The 27,358-nt window shown below is 36.6% G+C and overlaps 1 protein-coding gene and 1 long non-coding RNA gene across 4 annotated transcripts in view; one reads left to right on the top strand and one right to left on the bottom strand.

Annotated features, from left to right (window-relative positions):
* Window positions 1–27,358, bottom strand: part of blnk (B cell linker) — a 35,217-nt gene that overhangs the window by 5,513 nt on the left and 2,346 nt on the right. The window contains exons 3-13 of one of the 3 annotated variants that reach the window (XM_081616321.1): window positions 16,825–16,871; window positions 9,156–9,221; window positions 6,195–6,241; window positions 5,683–5,720; window positions 5,492–5,600; window positions 4,301–4,407; window positions 4,152–4,221; window positions 3,964–4,032; window positions 2,321–2,346; window positions 2,184–2,212; window positions 1,027–1,080 (exon numbers count right to left, since the gene is read on the bottom strand). In XM_081616321.1, the coding sequence (XP_081472447.1) occupies window positions 1,027–1,080; window positions 2,184–2,212; window positions 2,321–2,346; window positions 3,964–4,032; window positions 4,152–4,221; window positions 4,301–4,407; window positions 5,492–5,600; window positions 5,683–5,720; window positions 6,195–6,241; window positions 9,156–9,221; window positions 16,825–16,871 (662 nt within the window). Of the gene's footprint in view, window positions 1–1,026; window positions 1,081–2,183; window positions 2,213–2,320; window positions 2,347–3,963; window positions 4,033–4,151; window positions 4,222–4,300; window positions 4,408–5,491; window positions 5,601–5,682; window positions 5,721–6,194; window positions 6,242–9,155; window positions 9,222–9,398; window positions 9,567–16,824; window positions 16,872–27,358 lie in introns of those variants that run through there. The other 2 variants (XM_081616322.1, XM_081616323.1) reach the window with 2 other exon arrangements.
* LOC145555075 (uncharacterized) lies at window positions 462–27,303 on the top strand. The gene is made up of 3 exons (XR_014091156.1): window positions 462–551; window positions 13,348–13,465; window positions 27,183–27,303. It is a non-coding gene; the product is annotated as an uncharacterized LOC145555075 (long non-coding RNA).

Here is a 27,358-nt window from a genome sequence, read left to right as displayed (position 1 = left end):
GATTGGTATGAGTAAAGTGTTAGCAAAACAATAGCTTTAGTTTGAGCTGTTGACCCTTTGTTTGCACGTGGCGTCACGTCCTGTAGAACTCCGCCCACTCCGCCATGACAGACGTCAAAACAACAAGTGCGCTCCTTTAAAGTTAGTCAAAAAACAGACTTCTGTTACCGTTTTTTTCTTTTTTAATTTTTTTGTTTTGGGTGTACGGTAATATACGTTTAGCATCCCGGTCCATACTCCGCTCCAGTAGATGGCGGTAATGCACATCAATACCTTGCTTGCCATAAAAAACAAAACAAAACAAAAAAGACCTAATATCGCTTCTATTCAGTTCATTTCACTTTAAAATGCTCATAGTATACTGCGCGGTCGGCTTCACAATCAGACAAGGATGTAAATCAAACGTTTGCATTTTACTTTATAACTTTTAATGAGGAAAGATACGGCGGCGATGGATACCAGCCGTCAATCATAATGACCGTCAGCCCTCGGTGTAACCGCGGATTGGCAGCGAACACTTTTTACAAGCTAAGAAGATTAACGTTCATATAGTAAGTATGATTAGAAAGATATCAAATATCGCTTATGGAAAAGGTACGTGTGCAATCGTTAGTAACCATGGCGACAGTGCCGCACCGTCATGTAGCCTAGCATGTGTGGAAAAAAACTGGTTAGCATCTCGTCGGTTGTGCCTTTTTAACGCTGCTCAGGTGTAAAGGCAAATATAAATCATGTGGTTTGAATTCAGGTAAAGTCGGTAATTTGATCAAAATGTCAGGAGGGAAGAGGTATGGGTCGGTTTCTAAGCAAGCCATTTCAGCTATTTTGTAAATACGGCCGTCTATGAGCTCCAACCAGGTGTTTTACCTTCATAGATAAATTAGCTTGACTCGAACAAGTAGAAGCCAGGAATAAACTGGCAAAAACAATTTCAGTCGCTCTGAACAATACTCCCGTCCCGTCCTTCACTTCCTACGTCCGTCTTGGCGACCCAAAGTGACGTAGTTGCATAGGTTCGGTTCCTACCTGGGTGTTGGTTTTGGTAAAGAAGGGCCCGGTTTGAAAGGAGGTGGACAAAATCTATGAAGAGGGAAAAAAAACGATGTTAGATGTATTTATAAAGTTTTTCACAGTCATAAAATAAAAAGAGGAGGAATATTTTAGTAATTTATTGAAAACCAAATACTGTAAAATATTTTTTATACGGCTCAAGCTTTTCTGCACTTTTTTCATGTTAAAACCACAATCTTTAATGTATCTCACTGGGATTTTATGTGTTAAACCAACATAAACTAAAGCATAATTCTGATATTGAAGGAAAATTTCACTTTTTTTTCCTACTAAAAATCTGAAAAGCATGTGTGCTGATTCACTATTATAGCAGCAAGTATATTTTTTGATTTTGATTTGATCAATGGAATATAGGTCAGAACTTTGACTGGGCCATTGTAATATATGAAAATGCTGTGATCAAACCATTCTGTTGTAGTTTTGGCTGCAAGTTTACCGATCTTGTCTTGCTGTAATGGGAAATTATTTTATTATTTAAAATTAGTATTTTCCTTCTACTCCACAATTATGCACTATTTTCATGTAATCCAAATAAAACACAGATATTTCTGGCTGTAACAAGGCAAAGTGAGGGATATTAATGGAAATAATGCTGTATAAAACAACAGCTCACTATTAAAAACTGACTGAAATAAATATCATACACTGTTTCATCACCATGCAACCAAGATTTTATAATTAGTGATAATTATAGTAATTTATAATATCTTTTCTGCAGCTGTCTTCAATCAATTAATATTTCTCAGACTTGTGACCATATAAATAAAAAATTCTGGCATTAGAAATACTTTTCTAAACGTACACATTTTTGTGCAACATTTTGGGATTTAGCTCTTTAAATTTGACTATTTGAGAATAATTTAAAGGAAATATTGCAAGAATTTTGTTCTGTCAAAAGCATTAATAATTCTTAAATGTAGACATAACATACAGCCATAAGTTAAATAAAATGGTTTCCTATTTAAATTCCAACTTAAATCCAACTACAAATTTGTATCTTTATGGACATTCTCCATCCAGTCTTAATTGTATTAAATTCTGCCAAGTTTAGGATTACACATAAAGTATAAAACGTAACAAATCATGTTACTGAAATAAAGTCTAAAACTGACCTGTTTCTCTGTGGAGGCGTAGATGGTTCATGTAAAAGTGACAACAATTATAGGTAAACTACAGCATGTCCCACATATTACTGTTCTTATTGAGTAATTATTGTTCATAGAAAAATGGTGACGTTACAGCAACTTGCCTCTTTCTCAGGTTCTTCATACAAATCTGTCAAAAAAACCAAAACAAAAAAAAAAACCAAGGGAAGAATCAGTCACGTAGCAACTAAATCGATTATCTGACATTTTCATTTCTATTTCACACACATACAAGCACATAACATGCTTCACCCGCCCTATTCCTTTGCTAACTGTCTTAGTTTCACCTTTAGCAACTTAGCATTAGCTAATAGCATTAACTTTAGCTATTAGCATTAGTTTTGCCAAACAACCCGGTAGGGCTAGTTAAAAACCGTTAGTCTTAAGTTGGGCCTTTTTAAAATCCAATAGCAAATGTTACCTTGTCCTATTTCTTATCTGTAAAATTAGTTTAACCTGAAAAAGAAATGTTCACATTTCTGGGATGTATATAACTGCAATGAAAAAGACGCAGAAGAGATTTTGTCAATTTGTTGCTGATTCACTAAACTAAATAACTGCACAAAGAATTTTTTTATTTCAGTAATTTTTTTACAAATTATTTTGAACAACATCCTGCTTGTTGACTACGAATTAGAAAGGAATATATTTTTTTAAGAAATGGAAAATTATTAAAACTAAAATGGTTCTCAGAGGAAGACGACATTGCGCTTGGCCAATAAAATGCTGTTTGGCAAATTATTCCTTGTGATGCTACTTAAAAAAATATTCTTCACAAGCTACTGTACATCTAACAACCTTTTTCAAATCTGTTATTCAAACTTAAGATATTAGTTGTGAGTTAGTTATTTTTTGGTAAAAGCTAGTTTTTCCCGTCTGTTTACAGTGCATATTCACATTTGAATTTCTTGTGAACTTTGTGCTGCACGTCATTAAGTTATTTGTAGCTTGTGTATGTGATGTCACCTAGTAATGCTGCAAAAGAGGGAATTTTTTTTTGTTCTTTTTGTAGCACTTTGCAGTGTTTTCAGGAAGAGCTGCTGAAATTTTTGCAACTTTTCCATTATGCTGATTTATATATTTGTTGTCTTTTTTGAAGCACTACAGGCAGGTAGTTGCATTCACACCAGCCCTGTTTAGTCTGCTTTAATCAAACTTTAGTTTATTTGCCTAGAAAGTCTGGTTCGTTTCTGATGCGAACTCTGGTCCGCCTAAACCTCGGTCTCGGTTTGGTTGAAGTAAACTGTGGTGCGGTTCAAATGCATATGTCCAAAAACAGGAAGTTTATTACAGCACAGGGCATTCTGGGTAAATACAAAAATCTCAAACGACTGAGTCTAGCACTAGGGGGAGAAATGGTTCATGGTTTTTTTTACCAACAACAAAACAGCAAAACCGCTAAAATCTGACTCTACTCCATTTTTAAAACATTTTATGAAGAAGGAAATTGCGCTCAGTGTCTTCTTCAAAGGTTTTCATGTCATTTGTTCAGTGGTTCTTGGTGCAACACCGCCACAGGCCAGGAGGGGAACAGGTTTTTCAATTAGTTTGGGTCATTTGAGTCAGTGCAGCCTGAAAACAAACTGCAGCAGCTGTAAATGTACCAAATGGTGCAATTTTGGTTCCCAATTGAACCAAGTCTACCAGAAAACACCTTAAATTGACAAAGTGGAAATAACTGATTCAAGATGCACTTATCAACGTTTAAAGAAAGGTTTCATATGATCAGCATATTAAATAAACTCACCTTCTGGACTGGATGGACGATCTGGTAAAGCTGGAGGCAAAATGGGATAGTCACCTCTGTTTCCACCTTCTAACATGGAGCGTAAGGAAAACAAGAGAAACATTTGACAAATTATTAACATTTCATATATAAATTCACATTTTCTGCCAATTGTAACCACATGTTTCTTTTGTATATCATCTACTTACTTGGAGATGAACTCTCTGTGGGTTCTATGTAGTCGTCCTCACCATTAGCATCTGGGTCTATGTAGTCTTCCTGCAAAACAAGAAAAGAAAGTTTTAATAAAAGAAGGCGCTTAATAAAGCTTTAAACGAGGTAAAGAAAGCTGCTTCACTTCTTTGTCGCTCCATGGATGTGACGGTTCAGGAGGAAGTTGTTTGGAGGCTTTAACAGGACGGACGGGCTTCCTGGGAGGTCGGCTTGGTCGGGCATGACAGCTGTCTGGAAAGAAGAACAAAGACAAGAAACAAAACATCAAGGTATTTGTAAAAAATAGATAAAATAAAAAGTAAATGATTTGTTCAAGTATTTAGTTCAGTGCATTAGTAATAGACAAAATCTCCTCTGTGTCCCAGAAATGTAGACATTTATTTTTCAGGTTAAATTATTTTACTGATAAGCAACAAGACTTATTTGTGATGGTCGCTAGCTATGAATGCTAAATTGTAAATGCTAGCATGCAAAAACGCTACCATGTGTGAACGCTGACATTTATTTGTTAATCTGTGTAGCATTAAATTTTAGCATGCTAACATTTGCTAATGAGTTTCAAACAGGCCCAACTTGAGACGATTGGCTTTCAATTACCGTATTTTCCGCACTATAAGGCACCTAAAAACCTTCAATATCCTCAAAAGCCGACAGTGCGCCTTATATATATGGACCAATATTGAGCCACAACAGGTCTAGCAACTACGGTAAGCAGCCGCCGACTTCATTTTCCCCCGTAGAAGAAGAAGTGCGTGGTGCATGCTGGGATAGTTGTCAGAACGCTGGTTTGTTAATAAAGTTTGATAATACATTTAAAGCCAGGGGGGGAGGGGCGGAGGGAGAGAGACAGAGACTGCGGCGGCAGCGTGTCGGTTGGTCTGTGTTACCCAGAAAGCAGTTGGGCACAATATCACAACACCAAAGCCGTGAGTGAAACAACGACTGGGGCTGACTACTGTATAAAATACTCGGGGGCCCACTTCTTTACATATGTGGATGTGTAATAATAGAGTACGGAACAAATTGGCAACCCAAACTGTTGTCTGTTCTATGCACCTTATAATCCGGTGCGCCTTATAGTGTGGAAAATACGGTAGTCCTGCTGCATTGTTTGCCAAAATTAATGCTAATGGCTAAAAGTGAAGCTAAACCAAGGATTAGGGCTAGTGAAACATAAGTGTGAAAACTTATTAGTCTATGAAAATGTTTTTCTGATTATTTTACAATTTACTGGAAAACAAAAACACTTAAATGACTCGCATCGTGCGGAAGAAATGAGTCAAAGTATCAGATATGTTCTGGTTGCAGTACTGACCGAGATACTCCCCCTTTGGAAAGGAAGTGAAGGGACTTCTGGTGAACTCTCTGTGGACCGGAGGAGGCTCATAGTTGTCATCTTCAGGCGGGTCATCGCATGGCTCGTTCTGGAAACGACACATTTGTAACTCGTCAAAGGAATGTCTGAAACCAAAATGACTGGTTTTGAATTCATTTAAAGTGACTTACGTATTCTGGATCAGAGCCCTGATCGTTGTCTCTGAAATCTGCAAACAGAAATTCATTTAATCATAAATGGAAATTGAAACTCTTTAAATTCGCAGTATACCTAAAAAAAACCCAAACAGTCATAGGTAATGTGCAGGTGCTGGAGCTCTTTGTCTATTTTTAGCCTGGGCTTTGAGTGCACCATCCTGTTGTAGGGGTAAGCGGAGCGTACCGCCTCACCTCTCGAACCCCAAAACGAACTTCAACCAAACGGATTTATGATGCATTTAAACAGAAACTGCAATAATTTAGCTCATAAATTCACTCAGGCGAGCGCTGAGGAAGTGAAACTGCAGTCAACAAAAAGTCCTAATCTGTGAAAAAAGGCTTGATTAGAATATCTTCATTGTCCTAATTGAAAGCTGTGTTTTCATATTTGTTATATTTAATTAATACAGTCATTCAGTATCATCATTTCTTTGTTATTAATATTATTTTGGACATATATTGAGCTGTTGTCGCTGAATTCTTACCTCTGTAGTCTCTGGCGGGAACGTTCGGACGAGGTTTGCTTTTCAGTCTGTCGTAAATAAAACAATAAGAACAAGAATAATTATTTATGATTATCAATTTATTGAGCTCACATCTGTGAAGACTTTTTCTTTGTAAAGTCTCGGCTGTGAGACTTTACAAGAACCAAACATCTACAAGAACCGCTCAGAAAGAAAAAATACAATTCTAAAAGCTTATTTATTTTATTAAATAATTGATAAATTATTAGTAATAACAACTTCATGATGGTGTTCATGTCTATTAATGTTGATTACGGCCTACAATGAATAGCACATAAGACTAGGGAAATAGCAGCCTTATTAAATAACGGCGTCTTCACTGGTAAATCAGTGACAGTGAAGACGCTGTTATTGATTTGCTGGACAATAAATGGACAAGAAATATCTTGCGATGGACACGTAATCAACATCACTAGATGTCAGAATATTCAATATTAAATGTGTAGAATATTCACTGAACTCCGCACAGCATTCTGGGAGATGTAGGCAGAGGAAAGATGTTAGCCTCTCATCCTCTGAGTTAGCAAAGCCAGGTTGGTGGAATCGACTCACTCACTCTTTGGTTACCTAGCAACTCTCTCACTCTTTGGTTACCTAGCAACTCACTCATTCTTTGGTTACCTAGCAACAACCTGCTGAGCGCAGCAGTAGTTTAAGGTTCCGCCACCTTCACTCATAACTGCTTGAAAATGAAAAACAATGGAGTGGAGTTAAAATTACAGGTAAATCATAAATATGGACGTATTCCAGACATTTAAAACAAAAGCAAATCAATAATTATTGGTCTCGACTGATATGAAACGCTTAAATTTTTATAAGTTTTTCAGCCATACCATACAGCCGGATAGAAGACCAATAAAAACAGCCTACTAAACAATCTGTTCATTTATTTTATACAAGCTGCACTTGAAGCTCCTTTTGAATTAATTATTATAAATTGTTGTATGGCGTCCAGACCAAGTTGCTTTAACTTTACTTTCATCTGAAAAAGGGACTTCGGACCACTGGACATGTCTGTTGAACTGTGGCTCTTTAGTCACTGGAGCACATTTAGTCTCCCACACTTTTTTCTTCCAGTAAACTTTCCATTAATATGCTTGTATGTGAAACAAAATGAGCATTCAGATTCTCAAGTTGTCTGCTTGACTGCTGACATCCCCTTATTCCTTAGGTAATATCAGAAGACGTCTCTATTAAAAAGAGTATGATATTGATCTTTTTCAATATCATACTTTAGGTTTTCTTAAGTTCGTCTTTCCTCACTCTCACCAGACATTGTTTTCCAGTCGTTTTGCTTGTTGTTTTCGATTTTGCCTGCTAATCATTGCCGTAATTATTGCATTTATCAGAAATAAAAGCTTAGAATAAACCATTCTGTGCGTAATGAAACTGGAGTCTTACTTTTTGATTAATTACTGAAATTAATCAGATACTTGCAAAGCAAGGTGAGAACAAACAGACTCATTTCAGGAAAGGAAAGTGAGAGAACGGCCATCTGTTTTAGGTATTTTTGGTCCATGCGCCGCCGCCGCCGCTCTCTCTTTCCAACGTTTGTGAAAGAGGAATTGGCGTTGTCCAGCGAAGCATGCACTGTACGCAAACCGCACCGAGAGTTTTTAGATCAGCCGACTTCGAAAAAAAATTCCTCCTACATAAAACAGGCAAGTGGACAGAAATGTTTCAGTCATTTCTTGTAGCTACGCGCAACTGACAGAAGTACTGCTGCACTGTAAAACATTTCAGTCGCATGTAGTCGTGCCTGCTTTTTTAAGTAAATTCGGCGAGTTTTAGATTTTGAACCTGAATGAGTGAGTTTGTGAAAGATAAATTTACAGTAGTAAGTTGTGTTGACTTTTTATTAATTTGATCAAACCTCCAAGAGTTTTTAGGTTAGCACTTAAAAAACTGAAAGAAGAAAAAGACAGGAGTGGGAGCTGTTTCCCAGAATGCTTAGCGGGATGTTCCTGCATCCTGAGATGGAAGTGCGTTACATTGGTCTGTTTTATTAAGGCAGATGTTCATTTTTATGTCCTGTTCTCACCAAATGTTTTTGAGCAGAATTCACTGTGATGTTTAATAAAATTCATTATCAGATCAGAAATTTTGTTCATGCAGTTTGAAACAAGAATTTTAGTTATTCTAAAGTAAAATAAACAGTTATTTTAACTCGACAATGTGTGGAAATAATACAGAAATGCTCATTAACTCTTTTTTCTTGCATATTGTGAAATAATTATTATTGGTTTAAATTGCAGCATTAATTCCAGATTAATGAACTTAAAAAACAAAACAACGTTTAGACAATTTGTTTCTTGTTGTTAAATCAATTTCATGAACTTTAATTTCTGAGTAAAAAGCAAAAACAATTTTCCTGTTGACTTAAACTGCATTTTCAAGGCACCAGGTGTACTTTCATTTTCAAGTTACACCACCGTCAAATGTTTTACAGTGTGCAACACAGCTCTACAGTTACTCAAATAAATTTTAAAACGCATTTGTTAGTTTATAAATCACTGAGTGGTTATATAATAAGGATCTGTTGTGGTATGAACTTTTCAGGCGACTCAGGTTTTCTGGTTTTTAAGTTCCTCTGCTCTGCAGCAAACTTCCAGAAAACTGTAAAACTGCTGAAACGCTGAGTTCCCTTACATCAAGACTATAAATCATTTTGTTTAGATTTGATTAATAACAACGGGAACATCATAAAGTGACCAATCAGTCATGGTTTTTCCTTACTCTGCCACTGTAATGAAATGTTTTCTTTTTCTTTCTTGCTTGTTGATTTATTTTCTGTCTAATCTTTTAAAGCACTTTGAATTGCCTTTTTGCTATATAAATGAAATTGCCTTGACTAAGTCACAAATGGAAGATGTTACAAAAGCAGCTTTATTACCAAGACGACAGGATATTTCAGACACTGACCTTCTGATTTTATTCAGCAGACTGCCGTCATTTTTCTTGATGTCTTGAACCATTTTCTGAAGTTGCCTGAAAGACACAACGCTGCCATGAATTCTTCTTCACAAAGAGTTTTTTCCCCCCACTTTTATTTAGAAAAACCTTCAATATCTATTAGAGAAACCCGGTAAATCTGTGCTCACAGCTTATCGAACAACAAAAATGATCAGGAGTGCAACTATTAAACATTTCAAATCAACTTCTTACCGAATCTTTGCTGTTGCAGGCGCCGCGAGTTTATTCAGCGTATCCATATTTACATTTAACCCAAGAGTTGACATTTTCCTAGCTTTATTCCTCTGATAGGTTTGGACTGTGCTGCCGCGTTATTGGCAGGTTAGCAAACGAACGCTCTGTATGACTGTCGGTCTTGAGAAAAGAGGGAGTGCTTTTGTTCCAGCTGCCTGAAGCTGAAAAAAATCACTTCTTGTTTTTGACCACACTTTCTTGCATCACATGTTGCTTTGTGATTTTCTTCAATGTCGCCCTTTTTCCAGCAGCAGAAGTTTCCCCTTTTAACACCTTCATAAGACAATATGTAATAAAATGACAACTTTGACAGAAATGTGTTGAACACTGTAAAAACACAAAATCTGAAAAAAGTATTTTGGTAACTTTATTTGAAGGGGTGTGAATAAGACTGACATGACACTGTCATAAACATGACATAACACCTGTCATGAACATGAAGGAGTCTTTATGAATGTTTATAACTGCTGTCATGAAGTGTCATTCGGTAAATAATGACACTTTTAATGCAAAGTTGCTCTAAAAGTTGCATTGAAAGTCCATTAAAAATGCGAACGTTGCATTAAATTATCATAATTTACAAAATCATGCAAAGTCTTTTTGGGGGCAAAATGAATGTACGTAGCTGGACATAGACAACAACATCAGTAGCCTACAGGCTACTTGTTAAGCTTAAGGTGCTGTATTGACATTAACTAGCTAGCTAGTAATCTTTTAGCTAACTTTACCTGCATCCAACAGTTTTACTCAACAGTCGGTTAGTTTGGGGGGAAAAACTGTGAAAAGTTCTTTGCGTTTTGCTGGTTTGCTGCCATGATTCTAACACACCTGTGTAGCTCCGCACAGCAGCAGCAGGTCTCCTTCACTGCCGCACAGGTGTAAACCCAGCGCGAGCGTCGTAGCGCTCATGTTGCGTTTAAAGGCGGCTCGGAAAAACAGGTTACCACATGTTAACAACGGATTAAACAGTTTTAACTGCTGATAAAAGTGACAGAGGACACAGATATGGGAAGTGCGGAAGCTCCTACTGTATCAAATTGACATAGAAATAACAGAGACTTGGCCATTCTAAGGTAAAAACCCAGCGCATACAGCGTTCCTGTTTTTTTGTTTGTTTGTTTGTTTTTCATCCAGATGACTTCCCGCGGCCCCCCCCCCCTGCTATGGCACGGGGGCGCGCCCCACAGTTTGGGAACCTCTGTATTAATGTATCAAATAATAACCCATTCAAATGTATTGATGCTTTGCCAAAATATTATATAAGCTTCAGAGCATTCAGTAGAGTGATAAAGATGTAACTTTATCTAATTTAAGTGTGGTCATGTCATGGAAAATACCGTGTTGCAATCCCAAGGTTTTGCTATTTATAGCAGCCTAAAGAAAATGAGTCTGCAGCCTTTCCTGTCATGAAGATTACCACATGCGTGGTTGCCATGGCGATTCTTTTTTAACACTTATTTTAATTTGCTAAAATAATTGCTGTCACAGCACATGATCAGAAAAACAGGAAGCGGTTTTTGCGAAACGTCGACATCATTCACTGACCAGGCATCTGGATGTTTAAGAATCATGAGAAAAATGATTAGATGTGAAAAAAGAACAAGAAACGTAACGTGGCTTTTCTGTGAAGTGAGTAAATTTTGACAACCTGTGACTTCATTTCCTAAGGGAATAAGTGTTAAAGCCTCCACGTAAAAAAAAAAAAAAAACTAAACTAAAAGGAGATATCATGTTTCTTCAAAATTTGCTTCTCGTTATTTTTAAATCCAGAGTCTAATTTTAAATTCTCACTTCTTATGTGTGAAGCTCAAAATGTTCAGACTGCAGATTAACTTTTTAATAAAAGCGGAAAGAGTGGTAGAGTTTTTAGACGTCTGGTTCTGTGGAACAAACTTCAAAAGTTTTTTTTTTTTTAAGAATGACAACATATTAACTTTTAAGAATAGAACTTTGCTTTTTTGATTATTTTATCCTGCCAGAGGTTTACGTTTTTTCTCTCTCTCTCCATTTTGGCATCATTTGCTTGTATTTCCCGTTTTTAGCCTTCAGTTCTCTCATTGCCTTTTATTTCTGCTAAAGTACTTCTGTGTTGGGATGAGACTATTTCCTGGACAATGCATTTACTCAAGCTGATTAATGCAACTAGCCCAGCATGTTTATGTTTTTGATGTTTTCTTGTGTTTCTTCCATGAACAAAGCTTGGACAGCGCTAATGCTGCAGCTAGCTCTGTCTACGGTTTTTGTTTTTCATGTCTCATAATGATAAACTTTATTTCGTGTGCACCTGAAACATATGTGTCGCCATTTTTCTTTACAGGTTAAAATAAAAACTAGAGTCTATGTTTAGCTGAAGCTCTTTCTTGTATTGTTTCCTTTGTGTGATTGCGCCATTTAACATTTTGAAAATAAATTGGCTTCATGGAAACACAGCAATTTTGAAAAAACTTGAGTTTTTGGATATAAAATTTTTGCGCTAGGATGAAGGTTTTTTTTTTTGCTGTATTGAAATTGGCTTATTTCGCAAAATTGCTATGGAAACACTTTTTTCACACGACGACTGGAGTTCTTAACAGGATGTTGCCACTGGCAGAAACCACAAAGACGACAATGACAGGAAGTAGTTGGAGGGTCATGGCGCTGCATGTTTTTTTAAATTTCTTATTGCATGAATAAGCTTCTACGCATGGATTTAAATGAAGTTTTTAGTTAAACACCGCAATTGCAAAATGTATTTTTTGCGAAATTAACGGAATATTGACAAAGTTTTATGCACATTTGTAATGGAAAGTGTTCCTGGTTCAGTGTTTCTGCTCCCACTCTTTCTTCCCTGATAGCGATTTTTAGCACTATTTCTGCCAATACCTGTGCACATTTTGTTTGTCAAACATGCACCTGGTCTGGGGCTTTTTTTGTCTACTTCCTGTCCTCCCAACCTCCTGTTGGTTGCGGCAGATGGTCATACTCAGCCTGGTTCTGCTGGAGGTTTCTTCCTGTTTGAAGGGAGTGGTTCCTCTCCAGTGTCACCAGATGTCTACACAGGATGTTTACTTTAACGATAACTTTTTTTAAACCAACAGGCAATACATGCTGAGCTGCAGTTATTATGTCGCATTGTGCCAATATAATTGCAAAGAGATTATTTATTTGGATTGGAATTTGATTTTACATGAGATATTAGTCATTACAGAGAAGATTCTGATATATTTGCGCCCAGTGGAACATGTTGCAACATCACGGTTCTGCAGCATCAGAGGAGTATTTTGAGTGGTTGTTATGTTTAGCGGCTGCACAGAATACACAGCACAATAAAAAGACAGGTCGTGACATGCCATGTTGCTTTAAAACTTAATTTTCTGGTTCAACAAGTGCACAATGAACCACAATAATACTGAAAATGGAAATGTTAAGTGGTTGGTCGGAACAACAATTTGTATTTGCAAGGAAGAGTCTATAAATCTACTTCAAGAAAACCTTAACCTTGCATGTCAAAGGCAGGCTGATGTGGAGTGTTACCTTTTTCTCTGCCAAAATTGTTTTACTTGTAGACCAAAAACATCAATTTATGCCTCATCTGGCCAGAGAACCTTCAAAAAATGTTTGCTCTGTGTCCCAAAAAGCTTGTGTAACTCCAAATGGGAGCTCTTCTTTTAAAAAAGTTTTTTTTTCTTGCTACTTTTCCACAAAAGCCCAAATTCTGGCATGCTAACTCTCTCTTTGACTGTAGCATTTCTTGTTCGGCTTGTATTTTTACCTTTATCTTTACATTTTTGACAATTTATCACCTCAAAATGCTTTAAAGAGGCAGTATTATGTATTTTCTAGCGCAAGTGAGTAACTATGTTATGTCTAGTTGTTATAGAAAGAAATTAAATTTAACGCCTTGAAATTGGGCCTCTGTCTCTTTAAGAAACTCCTGCTCTCTCTGAAACTCCGCCTTCAGGAAGTCATCTCAACAGCTGAATGGTTGCGATGGGAGATTCAAGGGTTTCTCTGACATGCGTGAAAGAATCGAGGCAACATTCCAGGTAGGTCTTTGATGAGGAAATAACTTTGTAAACATGATGTAAAGCAAAAAAAAAAAGCCGATTTTACATGATATCCCCCCTTTAAATCTTTCCTGAACTTTCTCCCTGGCCTGTCTGCTGTGTTTGGTGTTTATGATGCTTGGCATTCATTATTGTTCTCATCATGGTCACACAGAGATGGTGTATCTCTAAATACACCACGGTGATGGTGTATCTCTAAATACACCATCTCTGTGTGCATTTTGACAAAGTTTACTATCTGTTGAACATCCTAATACATAAAAACACATAAGAAATTATAAATGACATTACGTTACACTACTAAAATACAAAGTACTTTAACTCGTAGCTTGCCATGCAAAAAGAAAAAACTTAAACTAAAATTTAAAAAAATCACCATCTCAAAACCAACATCTCACATGGTGAGATGATGACTCAAAGTCTTCTGGAGAGAAATGTTGAGAGCACAAACGGGTTCTCCTTATGTTGTTTTTGTCTCTGTAAAAAGTTTAAAGAAGCGATTTAAAAACAGACAGTGACGTAGTCTGCCTGACATTCTTTTGCAAGTCATTTTTCCACATTGTGGTTCCACATTTAAGTTGAACTCCATATAAAGGGAAAAAACTTCCTTATTTATAGAAATAGCTGATGTAATATAAGCTGCAAAGTTTAGCATCTGAGGAATCACTTAAAAGAATCCACAATTAGTTGTAACAAAACACTTTATTTGAGAAATATTTCTGTAGATGTAAAAACAGCACAGTAGTGATACTACTGTAGGCTGTTTACTTTTTATAAAATATTGTCACACGGATGTTGCTGTGTTGTTTACGTTTCAATGCATTCTGGGTAAATGACGTATGCTTGCTGAGTTTGAGTTAGCTTTGTTCCCTCTGACTGTCACTGTTGCGCACACTCCAGTCCAGTAGGAGGCGGTAAATGCACCTTACGTGAGTTTGTCATCCGCCAATAAAATACAAAAGAAGAGCTAGCTACGTCCGGGCAAAACAGGGATGGGTAACGTCATTAAGCCCTTTCAATTTGAACGGGAGCATATTTAAATCAATGGGAATGTATAAATCACAAAGAGTAATGAAGATGAGGAGGACCAAATTGAGGAAGAGGAAAAAGTGGTCTGAGAAGCAGCAAGTGTTTGTGCTGCTACCTCTGGTCAGACTGCAATCCAGTAAGTACTTCTGTAAGTAACACCAGAACTACTTACTGGTAACGTTCTGGTAACGGCTGTTTAGGGTTGAGTGTCGGTACTGAAGCATTTAGCTTCCTTCAGTACTGGCGACAGAAGCATTTAGCTCCGTTCGTAATAGCAGTTAACTGCGTTAACATCTAAAGCGCAGTTGGATGTTAAGAGCTTCTCGTCAGACAGCGCTGCCTGTCTGATGTTTCTCTCAGCGGTTTTTGCTCCCCAGCAGCCAGCGGGGTTTAGGCGCTTTGTGGATAAAAACTGTGGCACTGCATTTATTTTCTCGTTAAGGCAACGACCATCTGTTGGAGCCTTCATCAGTTTTGCTCGAACAAATGACTCAGTGTCTTCTGGAGAAAAATGTTGAGAGCACAAACAAGTTCTTAAGTTGTTTTCGCCTCTTTTGTAGGAAGCGATGCAGATTCACCTAACTTATTATTTTTTTAAATTACAGTCAACAGTGACACCTTGTGGCCTTATCTAAAATTACACCAGTCAAACGCAATATGATAAACAACCACTCGGGTAAAGTTAGCCTTCCTGTGTTTACTTTGTAGATTCCAGTACAGAATGGACCCAGAAAACTGTGTCATCAACCCAGCAGGTGAAAAAACGGCAGCCTCCTAAAAAAAGGTCTAAATGTTTTGAAGTAATTATGTGTTTTGACGTATCACAAACAGCATTTTTTTAAGGTAATAGGCAAATTACAACATATTTAGGCAAATCATGTTCAACTAACCGTGGATCCCATTAAAGCACTAAAAATGTAAATATGAAATTACATATTCTTCTAAAATGGCAACTTTTACAATAAATTAACAAAATAAGGAAGTACATTTCCATTACCTTTGTTATTTAAACATAAAACCAGGAATCCAAGAACTGCTTTTTAACAAAGGGAACATATTTAAATCTTTCCTATTAATCTGAACAGAAACTCTTATTCAGCAAACCTGGCACCACTAAAAGGGGAATTTGTTTCAGGTTGGCAAAAGGTTACATAACCCATAAATAAAGAGGAAATGAACATTTCAGAGTAAAATGCATATGCAGTCAGGCATAACCAAATCTCTTCTGCCTGTCTCTTTCCATCTATAAAACAAAACCAGCTGCTGCACACAGCTGTAAACACAAACACAACGTTTGCTCTTTCCACAGTATTTCCAGAAAACTCACAGATTTTATAGCTTTAGTGGGATGGGCCGTGTTTCTAACTTAAAGCTCTCTGAGAATCACAGCAGGTATGTGATTTTATGTCTGTTGGCAGCATTTATCTTTGGTTCATTTCATAGGAAATGATCATAAATTAAAACAGTTTTTCTGAGCGATACTGAGTTGTGTGTACCATCTTCTGTTCTAGATTTCGAACCTAAATGTGAGTTTGTGGAAGATAAACTTACAACAGTAAGTTGTGTTAACTTTTTATTAATTTTGTCAAACCTGCAAGAGTTTTTAAGTTGGAACTTTAAAAAAACTGAAAGAGGAAAAAGACAGGAGTGGGAATTATTTCCCAGAATGCTTAGCGGCATATTTCTGTATCCTGAGATGGAAGTGCGTTACATTGATCTTACTCTTATTATTTTATTCATGAAATTTGAAACAAGAATTTAAATTATTCTAAAGTAAAATAAATAGTTGTTTTAACTTGATAATGTGGATAAGTTGCATTTTCAAGTTAAAATGCAACTTCAAATGTTTTACAGCGTAAGAAAAAGCTAGAAAAGTTTACACGCTTACAAACTCTTTATAATTTTCATTTGAAAAAGTTAATTTTATTTAGACACAAGACATTTTTAAATAAACACTCGGGTCAGTTTTACTAGCACATTTTCACAAGATATAATCTTTTATTTTGGCGGTAAAAATTCATGAAAATGAAACGATTCGCTCAGAGAGCAGTTTGTTTCTTGTATGTAAATGAAAATACTAAAAATATATCATAACATGAACCGATTAAGTTTTGGTTTCTACCACTTTAACGCATTAAAACAAATTTTTTTTGTGACAAATTGATGGCCAATCCCGAATGTCTTTAATTTTTAGCATGGTTTTACCTCAGTAGAGCCTCAACTTGTTTAGTATGATTGTGTAGTACTCACTGATTTTCATAAATTTGTTTTCTGCATAAATAAAAAAAAATAAGTTGGGGTTTACTTACGGCTGCTGAAGGAGGCTGAACTTTCTGATGTCGTTCTCAGTGAGATTCTGTCAAAACATGAAATAAAAAGAAAAACAGAATTTAAAGGTGAATCTCAAATAGAAAATCATCAGAAAGGGAATTTATTTTGGTAAATGATCTCTGATAGAGCTCTAAGATTTTCTGGTAGATGGTTGGAGGGACTTTGGACTTGATAAAATAGCTTCTCTGCTCTTCTTTCAGACTCTGGGATCTTGATTTTCAGTTTAAACAAAAACTTTTCTCATTAGCCCAAGTAATGTTTCTGACATCTCTGCTTAAGGAACAGCTTAACACAAGAAAACTCCTAAATGGGTTTGTTTCACAATCTTCTCCTATTCCAGTTGCTACCAAACGTTTTCCTTCCACTCAACTTTCCACTGATATTCTTGGATACAGCCATCTTTGAACATCCAGCTTCTTTTATGATGACTCTTTGTGGATTTTACTCACTTTTTGAATCAAAATAAATAAATGGGTATAATTTTATAGATATGTATTGAGCTTTACATTAGAAGTGAAACTAATTTAAGGTGAACAGCGAATGCAATATCTGCTTAACAACAGCAGATGGCAGCATATCTCTGAAGGCTGTACACAAACAGAGCTCATTTATTGAAAGCTCATTTGAATTGTGAAGCCTGCAGATCAGAGACACCTTCAAATATCACATTAATATATTACATTTTCAACAATCATATTATTCTCTTGTGGACTAGTTTTGCACAAATTGGAAGCTGAAATGGCTAAAAACCCACCACAAAACGAACAAAGTGCCAAACAAATAAATAAAAACATGTAAACAAATTATTTGGCTGTCCATTTTAATTAATAATGTTAAATATTCAAATAAAAACATAACCAAAATGATCAAACATTGAAGATTTAATGTACCTGCCTGTTGCACTGTATTTTATTTTGTCATATTTCAACATGTGTGTTGTTGCAGAAAGGTAATTGTCACTCCTAAATGAAAGGAAAAATGATTAGCATAAAATATGCAACAAACCCTGCTAAATTATGTATTCCCCTCTTCATTCATAATTCATGGCTCCAGGCCGTTATTCGCTCTAAGTCGCTTCAGTTTCCAAAATGGCTGTAATGTGATGAAGACCCCTGGCAGCAGATTTATGAAAGCCTTTGCATTGAAGTCTGAGGGATGAGCAACGGGTTATGCTAAGATACAAAGTACGTATCAATGATGTAGAAATGGGGCGGACCACCTGGCATACCACTCCGGAAATGAAGGGGGCGCTATTTCCTTTATCATTCCCGGTTTTATTTTCTTTGGCAGCTGATTGGCTCGTTCTGAAAACAGCGTTTAGCATTTAGCCGTGGACCTCGGCTCTGCTGTCAGAGCTCCTCAGTACTTAGGAGTTAAATTATGAGTTTAATCAAGAGCAGCAGCAGGAACATGTGAACACAGGCGGTAACTTTAGCATCAGAATGACCGGGAGTTAGCAGCGATGCTAGCAGCTAGCTGCTCTGAAACTGTAATAAAGAGAGAAACGGTGCAGCTGTGGTCAGCTCTCTGAGCTGCTGTTTTGTGTGAAACTGTGAAACACTGGAACTAAATAATATTACATTGTGATGTTAATTTAATTTTTCATTTGGATTAAAAATAATAAAGTTTATGCGTGGCTATTTATTTACATCTTTTGTCTGCATTACTTAAATCCAAAAGGTTGCATATTTTAAAAAATAAAGTGCCGGAATGTAATTACAGTGAAATAATCAGTTGATCTGAGCCTTTATCATCATGTCTGGGCCACCTATGAATTTCTGTAAGACAAAATGAAAAATCTGGGTTTATTTTAGTCCATCAGAACCAGAACCCTCTCCATTGTTGAGTCGACCACAGCTGCTGCTGCTCAGGTCCTGCCCAAAGATCACAGATTGGATAAAGGAAAAGCTCACTGCCTGGTGTAGAGCCGAACATTAACCGGTTAGAGCGCGACTTGCCAGTGGAAAAGCGCCTACTGTGTTCAACGAGTCAAGTCCTTTGCAGTCCCATTTGCATCTGGTTCCGGTCAGAATACAATAAAGGACAAACAAAAATGTTGTGAATTGTCACAAGTCTATGATGTCTGGGACAGAAAATTTTATATCTGAGTTGCATTAAAACTGCTATTTTTTACGTTGTTTTTTGGCTGGAAACAGTTTTTCAGATCTGGCAACTCTGGGCTGTATTACCTCTAGGAATATGCCCATAGCATAGCTGGGAGCCCTTTAGGCAAGCTTGTGATTTAATCATTTGTAAATCAGAGAGAGAGATCACTTAATACGAAAGGCTTTACCTCCTTCACAGAACTGAACCTTGGCCTCAGAGAAACACTTAATCATCATTCTGGCTCACAGCAGAGCAAAAAGCATCTGTATAAAATCAGACTTAGCCTTTTGACACAGAATAAAATATCAAATAGTCAACCCCAGAGGATACTCGGGTACTACTCCTAGCGTGAATTATTTATAGGAGTGTCTGTGCTTGTTTTAAATGAGACAGCAGACACTTTTTTTTATTATTTTGCTCTTCAGACCTGCTGTTTTCACGTTCAGCTTCATTTTTATTCCCCAAGTGCTTTTTCAGGTTACATCCAGTCCAGAACGTGACCAGAAAACACGTCTGTGTGGCCCTTCGCAGCTTGAATTCTTGGATGTTGCTGAAAAACGCCTTCTCGGTTTACGTTGTGAGAAACTTCAAGGTTTCTGGAATGGCAACCTGGCCTCAGGGTTCTGGTCAGACTAATAGCGATGTAGGAATGTTGATGAGGGAAAACCACACGAATCCCAAATCCTCACCTTAAACACAAACTGATTATATGTTCTTCTGATTCGATGATAAATTAACCAGAGGTGAATTTGGTTTTGACTTATTAGATTAAGTCAATTGAGTGACAAATAGGGCAGTAACGATTTCTCCAATGACTCGAGTACCTTTATTATTAAAAATTCCTGGAGGAAAATTATGTCTCAATTATGTCTAAAATTATCTTTTATTATTTAGGGAACCATTTTCCAGCCGGGTGATTGATTATGTTGCGCAGCGCTCTCACTTCCACCTATGAGTTGCTGACGAAGGCTAAGTTTTAGTAGCTTAACGTCCAATTTTCAAGTCCAAAGAAGATAAATACATAAACTTAAGACTGGAGTATAGACATATTTATAGAAGTGTCTTTGTGAGCCTGGTTCTTAAATTGAATATAATTTCAGATTTTTGTATAACTTTTCTTCTGGTTAACTTAGACAGTGAGCTATTATTGTTACAGGTTAATTTTCTAAACTGCAGAAAAGTTATTGTTAGGGAACTCAAATATGAAAAATTGGACTGATGTTGATATCCAGTAGTCATACTGCTGCCATGGTGGAATTAACCAGTGTTTTATTTGATCAAATTTTTATTCAATTACTCGATTAATCGTCAGAATAATCAATATAATACTCATTACTAAAATAATCGTTTACAGCCCTACTGACAACACAGTTCAGTTTGTGTCATAAAAAAATCATCAATTGTGAAGCAAACAATAAATATTTAATCAAAATCAAACATGAAATATGCTGATCAATGTTTATGTTAATATTAACTTAAACAACCCAACAGCTATTGCAACCACAAACATTTGCAAATACAAACGCCTCAGCTGGTATTATGCAGCTTAAACACCAAACTAAAACAATGAAAACCTGGATTTCTGGTAGTGATAGTTTACAAGCAGGAGTTTAAAAGACTTCTGTTTCTCTTCTGATTAAAGTTGATCAGAAGTGGAGAGAAAAGAAACAGCTTTTTGTAAGAGAGAAATCTCTGTTTCAGCCACAAGCAGGCATGAGGAATGCGGCCATTGTTTCTGTACGTGTGGTTTGCTGGTGAAATGTCAACCCAGCAAGTAACACTGCTGTTCACAGGATTGTTCAATCTGGGTTGTTTTTTTGTTTTTGGTAAAAATGAGTTTAATTTTGCGGCAGACAGAACAGTTTCACAGCTACATGCTCACAATATTACCTCTGGTTCTTTCTCCGCCGCTGCATGATGTCTCCTGACCCCAACATGTTCACAGGGAGGCTTTAAACGCTCCAGAATCGCAGATGTGACAAGCTAATTCCAGGGACAAGTGTTTTATTTCCCCTTCCTTCATCACCAAAACATTTGGTCTGTTTTTGCTGTTTTTTCATCATATTTCAAATCAAAATGAGGATAAAATTAGATTCTAGCAACATCTAATCAAGGGGAGTCAAAACTTTTTGTCACATGAGCTAAAAAAACCCCAAATGTAACAAAGAAAGTAGTTGGATATTTATTGTAGATAGAATAAAAGGAGTAAATTTCCACCAAAAATTCAGACATTTTGTGATTAATCTCAGACATTTTCTAGAAAACTTTTGAAAATTTTTCTAGAAAATTTCTAAGAACATTTTCAAACTTTTTTCAAGATTTTCTTTATTTTTTATTTTTTAAATCTCTTTCTCACTATTTATTCAAGGTCACATGCTGTTTTTATTTTAATTATGTAAAGCACTTTGAAATGCATTGCTGCTGAAATGTGCTATACAAATTAAATTTGATTGATTTGAAATTCAGAAATTTTCTAAAACATATTTTTTAAAGAAAATTTCTGAGATTACTCAGTTTTCTTTGACAGAAATGTACTACTTACTACTACTTTAATTTTGCTTGTTTGCTGTATTAAAATAAATACATCTAGTTTTCAGTTTATTTTGGGTTCGATTGAATACATTTATTTTACTATTTATTCAGGTTTAGGAAGGAATAAAAGCTGATTTAGGTGCAGCAAAGTTGACTTTTCAGTAAAAGTTCCTGGATAAATTCAGCTTTACCTTTTATTTAAACTTGGTTATAAAAAGAAAAATACTTTGTGTTGTACTTCACATTTTCCTAAGCAAGAAAATTATATTAGTTACAATTTCCACCCTGATTCCAAATTAAAAGTCTCCATCTGCATCTACAGACCAAATTTGTATAATTTTTGAACTGCAGTCGGAGGCCTTACAAAATCAGTCCGAGGTCCACGAATGGCCCCTGACCCACACTTTGGACACCCCTGATCTAATCCAAGCTTCTTTTAACGGATGTAGCTACGGTTTACATTTTGAAAATGTCTAATGTGAAGCCCGTCTCTTAACCTGGACGCTGTAATGCGTTTATTTAATGTGTTGCCACCGACGGGCTGTCCTCTGTGACTGGCCTTTGTTTGTAGTGCTGATGTGATACACAAAAGCTAAAAGAAACTTCCTTACAAAGCTGCCAAACAGGCAGCCTCCCAGAGATACAGCGCGACACTTCTTTGATCTGCTACATGTATTTTCTTCTTACCTTGTCTACCTGTGTGAGCAAATCTGACTTCAAAAAGAGAGATTACCTTTATCTCCACTGTGCTGACTGGCTGTCATCCTCAGCCCTGCTGTAGTACTCTGAATTAGACTGTATTTTTCACACCTTTCATTCTATCTGATAAAATGACAGGGAGAGTAAGAGGCTAACTTTGAATATTTTCCATGGCAGAGCCGGCTGTCATCATAAGCTAACAATCTGCGGTGTCTTTCAGGTGTTTGTAAACAATAATCAGCAGGAATTTTGCAATAATTTTGGACATTTTATCACTTATTGGAACAGTTTATTTTTTCAAGGTGGAACTCAAAGAGATTATGGTGTACATAGATGAACGGACTGAACTTATAAGGCACTTTTACGGTTATTATGACAGTAAAAGTTAACGCACTAAAGCCACAGCGTTTAGTGCGTTAACGCAGGCAGGGGCACCTTCAGGATATTATCGGAGGTTACGCCCAAAACTATCACTGCACCTGACCCACAAGAGCACAATCTTAGTGCAACGCTCAATAAAAGCGCGGCAGATGTTACGGTCGGCCAACCGGGTGAACCGTTAGCTTTTCGGTTTGCGAAACCACAAAAGAAAGCCGTCATCTAAAAGGCGAACTGCATACTTGGTGAAAAGCTTAGGTGGGATCCACTCACCCCTCTCAGAACTATGCTTATTAATTTTTAGCTTACAAAATCAGAGCCAAGCTAAAACTAAAACATTTAGCTTTAAGACGGACATGTGACCCTCCCAGTACAAGCCTACGTACAAGATGTTTTCACACAAAGTATCTTTTTTCTCCAGAGTTTTCTTAATAATAAAGAGGGTTAGATAACAAAAAGGATCCAAGAACTATTTTTTTAACTTAAAGGAAAATCTGAAGGTGTGCGCAGTGCGTACAGCTGCAGGCGCTACTGAACCCAGGGGCACATCGACATGTGACAGTAACAAAACAGCTCTACCCACCGAGCCACAGTCATCCCTTTTATACTCTTCTTGGCTCAAATAGTAGAGTAAAGGTAATAGTAGAGTGAAGGTAGCTGGTTTCCTTGGAAAGAAGGGGCTATTAAGGACAGTCCATAAATTTTAAATAGGGTTCATTTCTGGGCCAGACGCTTAATGTTGGCCTACTTCATCCACTCAACAACCATTCAACTCTGCCAACCTTAAACCTTGTGTATGTTTTGATGTGAGGGGAGGAGAAACGCTTCATCTTTCACACATTTTTCAGTGAACCAGAAAACAGTGCACTGTGTCAAACGAACCATGTTTTGAAAACCTGTTCCCCTCTTTGCCTGTGGTGGCGCTGTAACAAGAATCACTGACGGAAATAACACAAGAACCTCTGAAGAAGACATTGAGCTCAACTTCCTTCTTCACAAAATGTAAACAGAAATGGACTAGTGTCAGATTTTAGTGGTTGTAGGATTTTCTTTTTTGTCTTTGCCAAAAGACCACGACCCATTTCTCCCACTAGCGCTAGGCTAGCACGTCTATTTTGGTTGCATTTACCCAGAATGCCCTGCGCTGTAGCCTGCTTTCTGCTTCTGGAAACTGCGCCAGAGTTCATTTCAACCAAACTGCGACTGAGGTTTGCAGGCAACCAGAGTTTTCATTTTTTGATCCGAATCAGAGTCTGATTATGCATTCACGCCTCTCCGAACGAACCAAACGTTCTCAGCAAACAAACTAGAGACTGATTAACAAAGATTAAACATGGCTGGTGTGAATGCACACTTAGATCTGGTGACGTCTGACAACTTTATGTATCAAGTATGTTTGCTTTGGAGGAACAGGGAGCAGGCAGGTCTATATCAGAAATGACTTAATGAAAGGCAATGCCAAACTTAACAGCAGAGTCCAGCAAAGAATGTTTAGAAACAAGAAGTAAGACTGATTAATTGAATATTTGTTTGGAAGCATAAACTGAGCTAGCTGAGTGGAAAAATGGCAAAATATGAAGACAACACGAGTATCAAGCCAAAGTATCAAGAGATGCAACATCAAATATGACAAAAGAGCTGAGGAACAGATGTTAAATGAAAAACAGAGAAAGTAAATAAAACTCACTGCAACTAGTTTAATAAGATTAAAAAAAAACAACTGTAGCTTAAAACAGAACCTAAACCAACACAAACAGACCTAAAGTGCAGAACAAAACCTTATAATTAAGATGAAACCCTTCAGTTTGGACTTTAATTGAATTTCCCTAAACATGCTACTCGCTGTCCCTCATCTAATTATAAAACATTTCTCCAGAAGGCGTGTGTCTTGTCCATGTGGACAGCCTCAATTCAGCATGAAGGTGCTGGTTTTGCAGCATCTTTCCTTGTCAGCACAGCGTTAGCTTTGGGAAGTCTTGGACATCATGAGACGTTTCCTTTAATCTCAACGGGACTGTTTGGGTCAGATGGTTGAAACTGGGACACAAACGGATGCTGCAACAGGACAGTGATGCAAAACAAACATTACATCTGATTCTGAAATAGTATTTGTATGGACTGTGCTGAAAAACTAGGTGAAAACCAATCAGATTTACTGAACTCCATCTTATTTACGGCTTTAAAAGGTGTTGAGTTTCTTGCTAAGAGACATTTATTAACATACTGATTCTTATTTGTGGTTGGATCAGTGAAAAACTGACATTTAAAACTGCAGTGCATCAGATTCATGTTTTATATCGTTGACGTTACATTTTTAAAATCACTCGAGCTCCTAATTAATCCAACAAAACTCATTAATGTTTCTTTTTGCTTTTCTCCTGAAATCTCCCCTCACTGAGCACCCAGCTGCTTTACATTGGTTAAAACTGAAGCCTTCCTAATTATGCATGATTGGAGCTTTCTGATATTGGAGATGAATAAAACATGTCTGTGGAAACATGTAGAAATATTCTCGCTATATCTCTTCCTCAAACAAAACATGAAGTTGGAATGTCTCAGGATTTTTCTACACCACACGTCCATTCTGGGCCGTTGTTAAGATTTTCGCAGATGTAACACAGAATCCTGCCAGAATGTTTTTGCAAAAATAAAGGAACAGACATTTCACTGCCAGAGGAAAATTCAAGCCGCTGGTCCAAATTAGAAAAAGAACTGTGTGCCTTGAAACCAAAGTGTATTTCACAACAACACATCAAGCGGAAATGTAGCTTTTACATTTTACTGCAATATTTATACTTTTGTACAATAATATGTGATTTATAACAGAGTGAAACAATCAGTTATAAATTCTTTGGCAGGCCATTTTAACATAAAATCGGCTTTAAAAAAAAAAAAAATCTTTCTCAAACTGTCGTGTCTGGGCCACTGGTGGTCCGCGGGCGCCCCTAGTGGTCCACGTGGTACTGCATGTAAACGACCGTTTATTTGCCGTGACGTCAGCACGAAGTTCGACTCCACAGCTAGCTTAGCAAAGGACTGTGGTTAAATAAATAATAGTGGATAAATGGCTTAAAATCTGGTCTCTCTGAAAAACTGAAGATATTGATGGGAAGAAAACAAGGCTGGGATTATTACTTATATGATCAGAAGAAGTCAAGTCATAAAAGATAAATACAATTGATTGAACTTAGTGGATAATTTAACACTTAATGGTGCAGAAGAGGGTTTTTGTTTCTAAGCAACTCGAGTCCATTTTTCTTTCATTGTGCTTCCAAAGTACAAATAGTCTGAAATGTTATTAACACACTAATAAAGAACCATTATTACTTTTTTAAAAATTTAACTTGAAATCCACACTTTCAGAATCTGTAAATAACTCAAAACAAAATACTTGGCAAGAATTTTTTTTAGACTGGATTGTTTTGTTTATCAATGGAACAAAATGCAAATGGAAAGTGTTTAGAATTACATTCAAATAAATGTAAATGCATAAGAATGAAGGAGAACGTAATAAATATTGATATCAGCGGGGACATTTTTTCTCCAGAGATGTTTGATCAAAGCAGGAGATCATTACTGTCAAGTAATTTAGTAAATTATAGTATTATTGTCTGTCTATGTTGTTGAAATAGGCTGATAAAGTAGTATTACATAATTATTGGTCCTTCTAGTTAAGTCTTAAAATAAAGGAATCTTTTATTTCAATTGTATAATTTCATTTATAAATTCAGTTTCTAATCAAGGTAAATCTCTTACGTGAAGAAAAAGAGGTGTTAAAAAGCAAATGTTATAAAGCATTAGGCCTGTCATCATAATAACACATTTTGCTGAACGATAAATTGTCCCAGAAGTTATTGCGATATACTTTAATATTGCCATTTTGAGACGATTTTCAAGTATTAAAATGGCAAAGGCATAATATCAATGCAAAAAATACATTCTCAAAGATCAGTGAACATTGGATTCTAATGAACATTTAGCACTGGAACTGGAAGTCAATTTAAATACCCCAAATAAATAAACAGAAACGACAAATAAAATGAATTATGAAATATCTAAATAAAATTGTCCTTAAAATATTGGCTAGTTGAGACCAAAGCATCACACTGAGACTTTCATCAAGTTCTTGGTAGAAAGAAAGAGAAATTATTGAGCTTATTTTAATTTATCATGCAATTAATTGATTTATTGACTATTGGGACAGGCATAATTATTGGTCTAACCTGCTGATTGATTCTTTACCAACAGTTCACTTCCTTACAGCATTTTGTTTTGGTAACTAATCATACATACTGAGATGTTTTTATGTAACCAGATAGCAGTTTAGCAAAATGTTCTTCCTTTTTCGTCCCAACGCGTTTACAGAGCGATTTTCATGCGATTTTCATGCGATTTCCGCTTATCTAGAGCAAAATGCCAAGCGTCTGACTTCAAAGTGCAAACGCGTTGAACTGGAAGTATGCGTTCGGTGTGAGCGCAACATCATTAGAGCACCAACGGTGAAATACTTGGTATCCTTAAAGTTAGACTGAGTCGCAGTGCAGTGTTTGTTAGCCTAATAGGGCTGAATCGCTCTCTCTGTGGGATCTATCAGTCAATATCTCTGTTTATGTATTTTCAGCTCTGCTCTGGCACCTTGCTCATCAAAGCCTCCGCTCTGAAACATTCATCATTTTTTGACTGATCATATTTCCTGCTGAGTCTCCTTTAGGGGAAATAAGCCTGTGAGACATAAGGCGCAGCTCAAGGTGAGTAAATAATATGAAAAAATAATACTGCTGTCATGTGGAGCGTGAC

This window comes from Poecilia reticulata, chromosome 15 (assembly GCF_904066995.2).
Source record: "Poecilia reticulata chromosome 15, P_reticulata-male-v2, whole genome shotgun sequence".
Classification (NCBI taxonomy): domain Eukaryota; kingdom Metazoa; phylum Chordata; class Actinopteri; order Cyprinodontiformes; family Poeciliidae; genus Poecilia; species Poecilia reticulata.
This window is presented reverse-complemented; position numbering and strand designations above follow the sequence as displayed.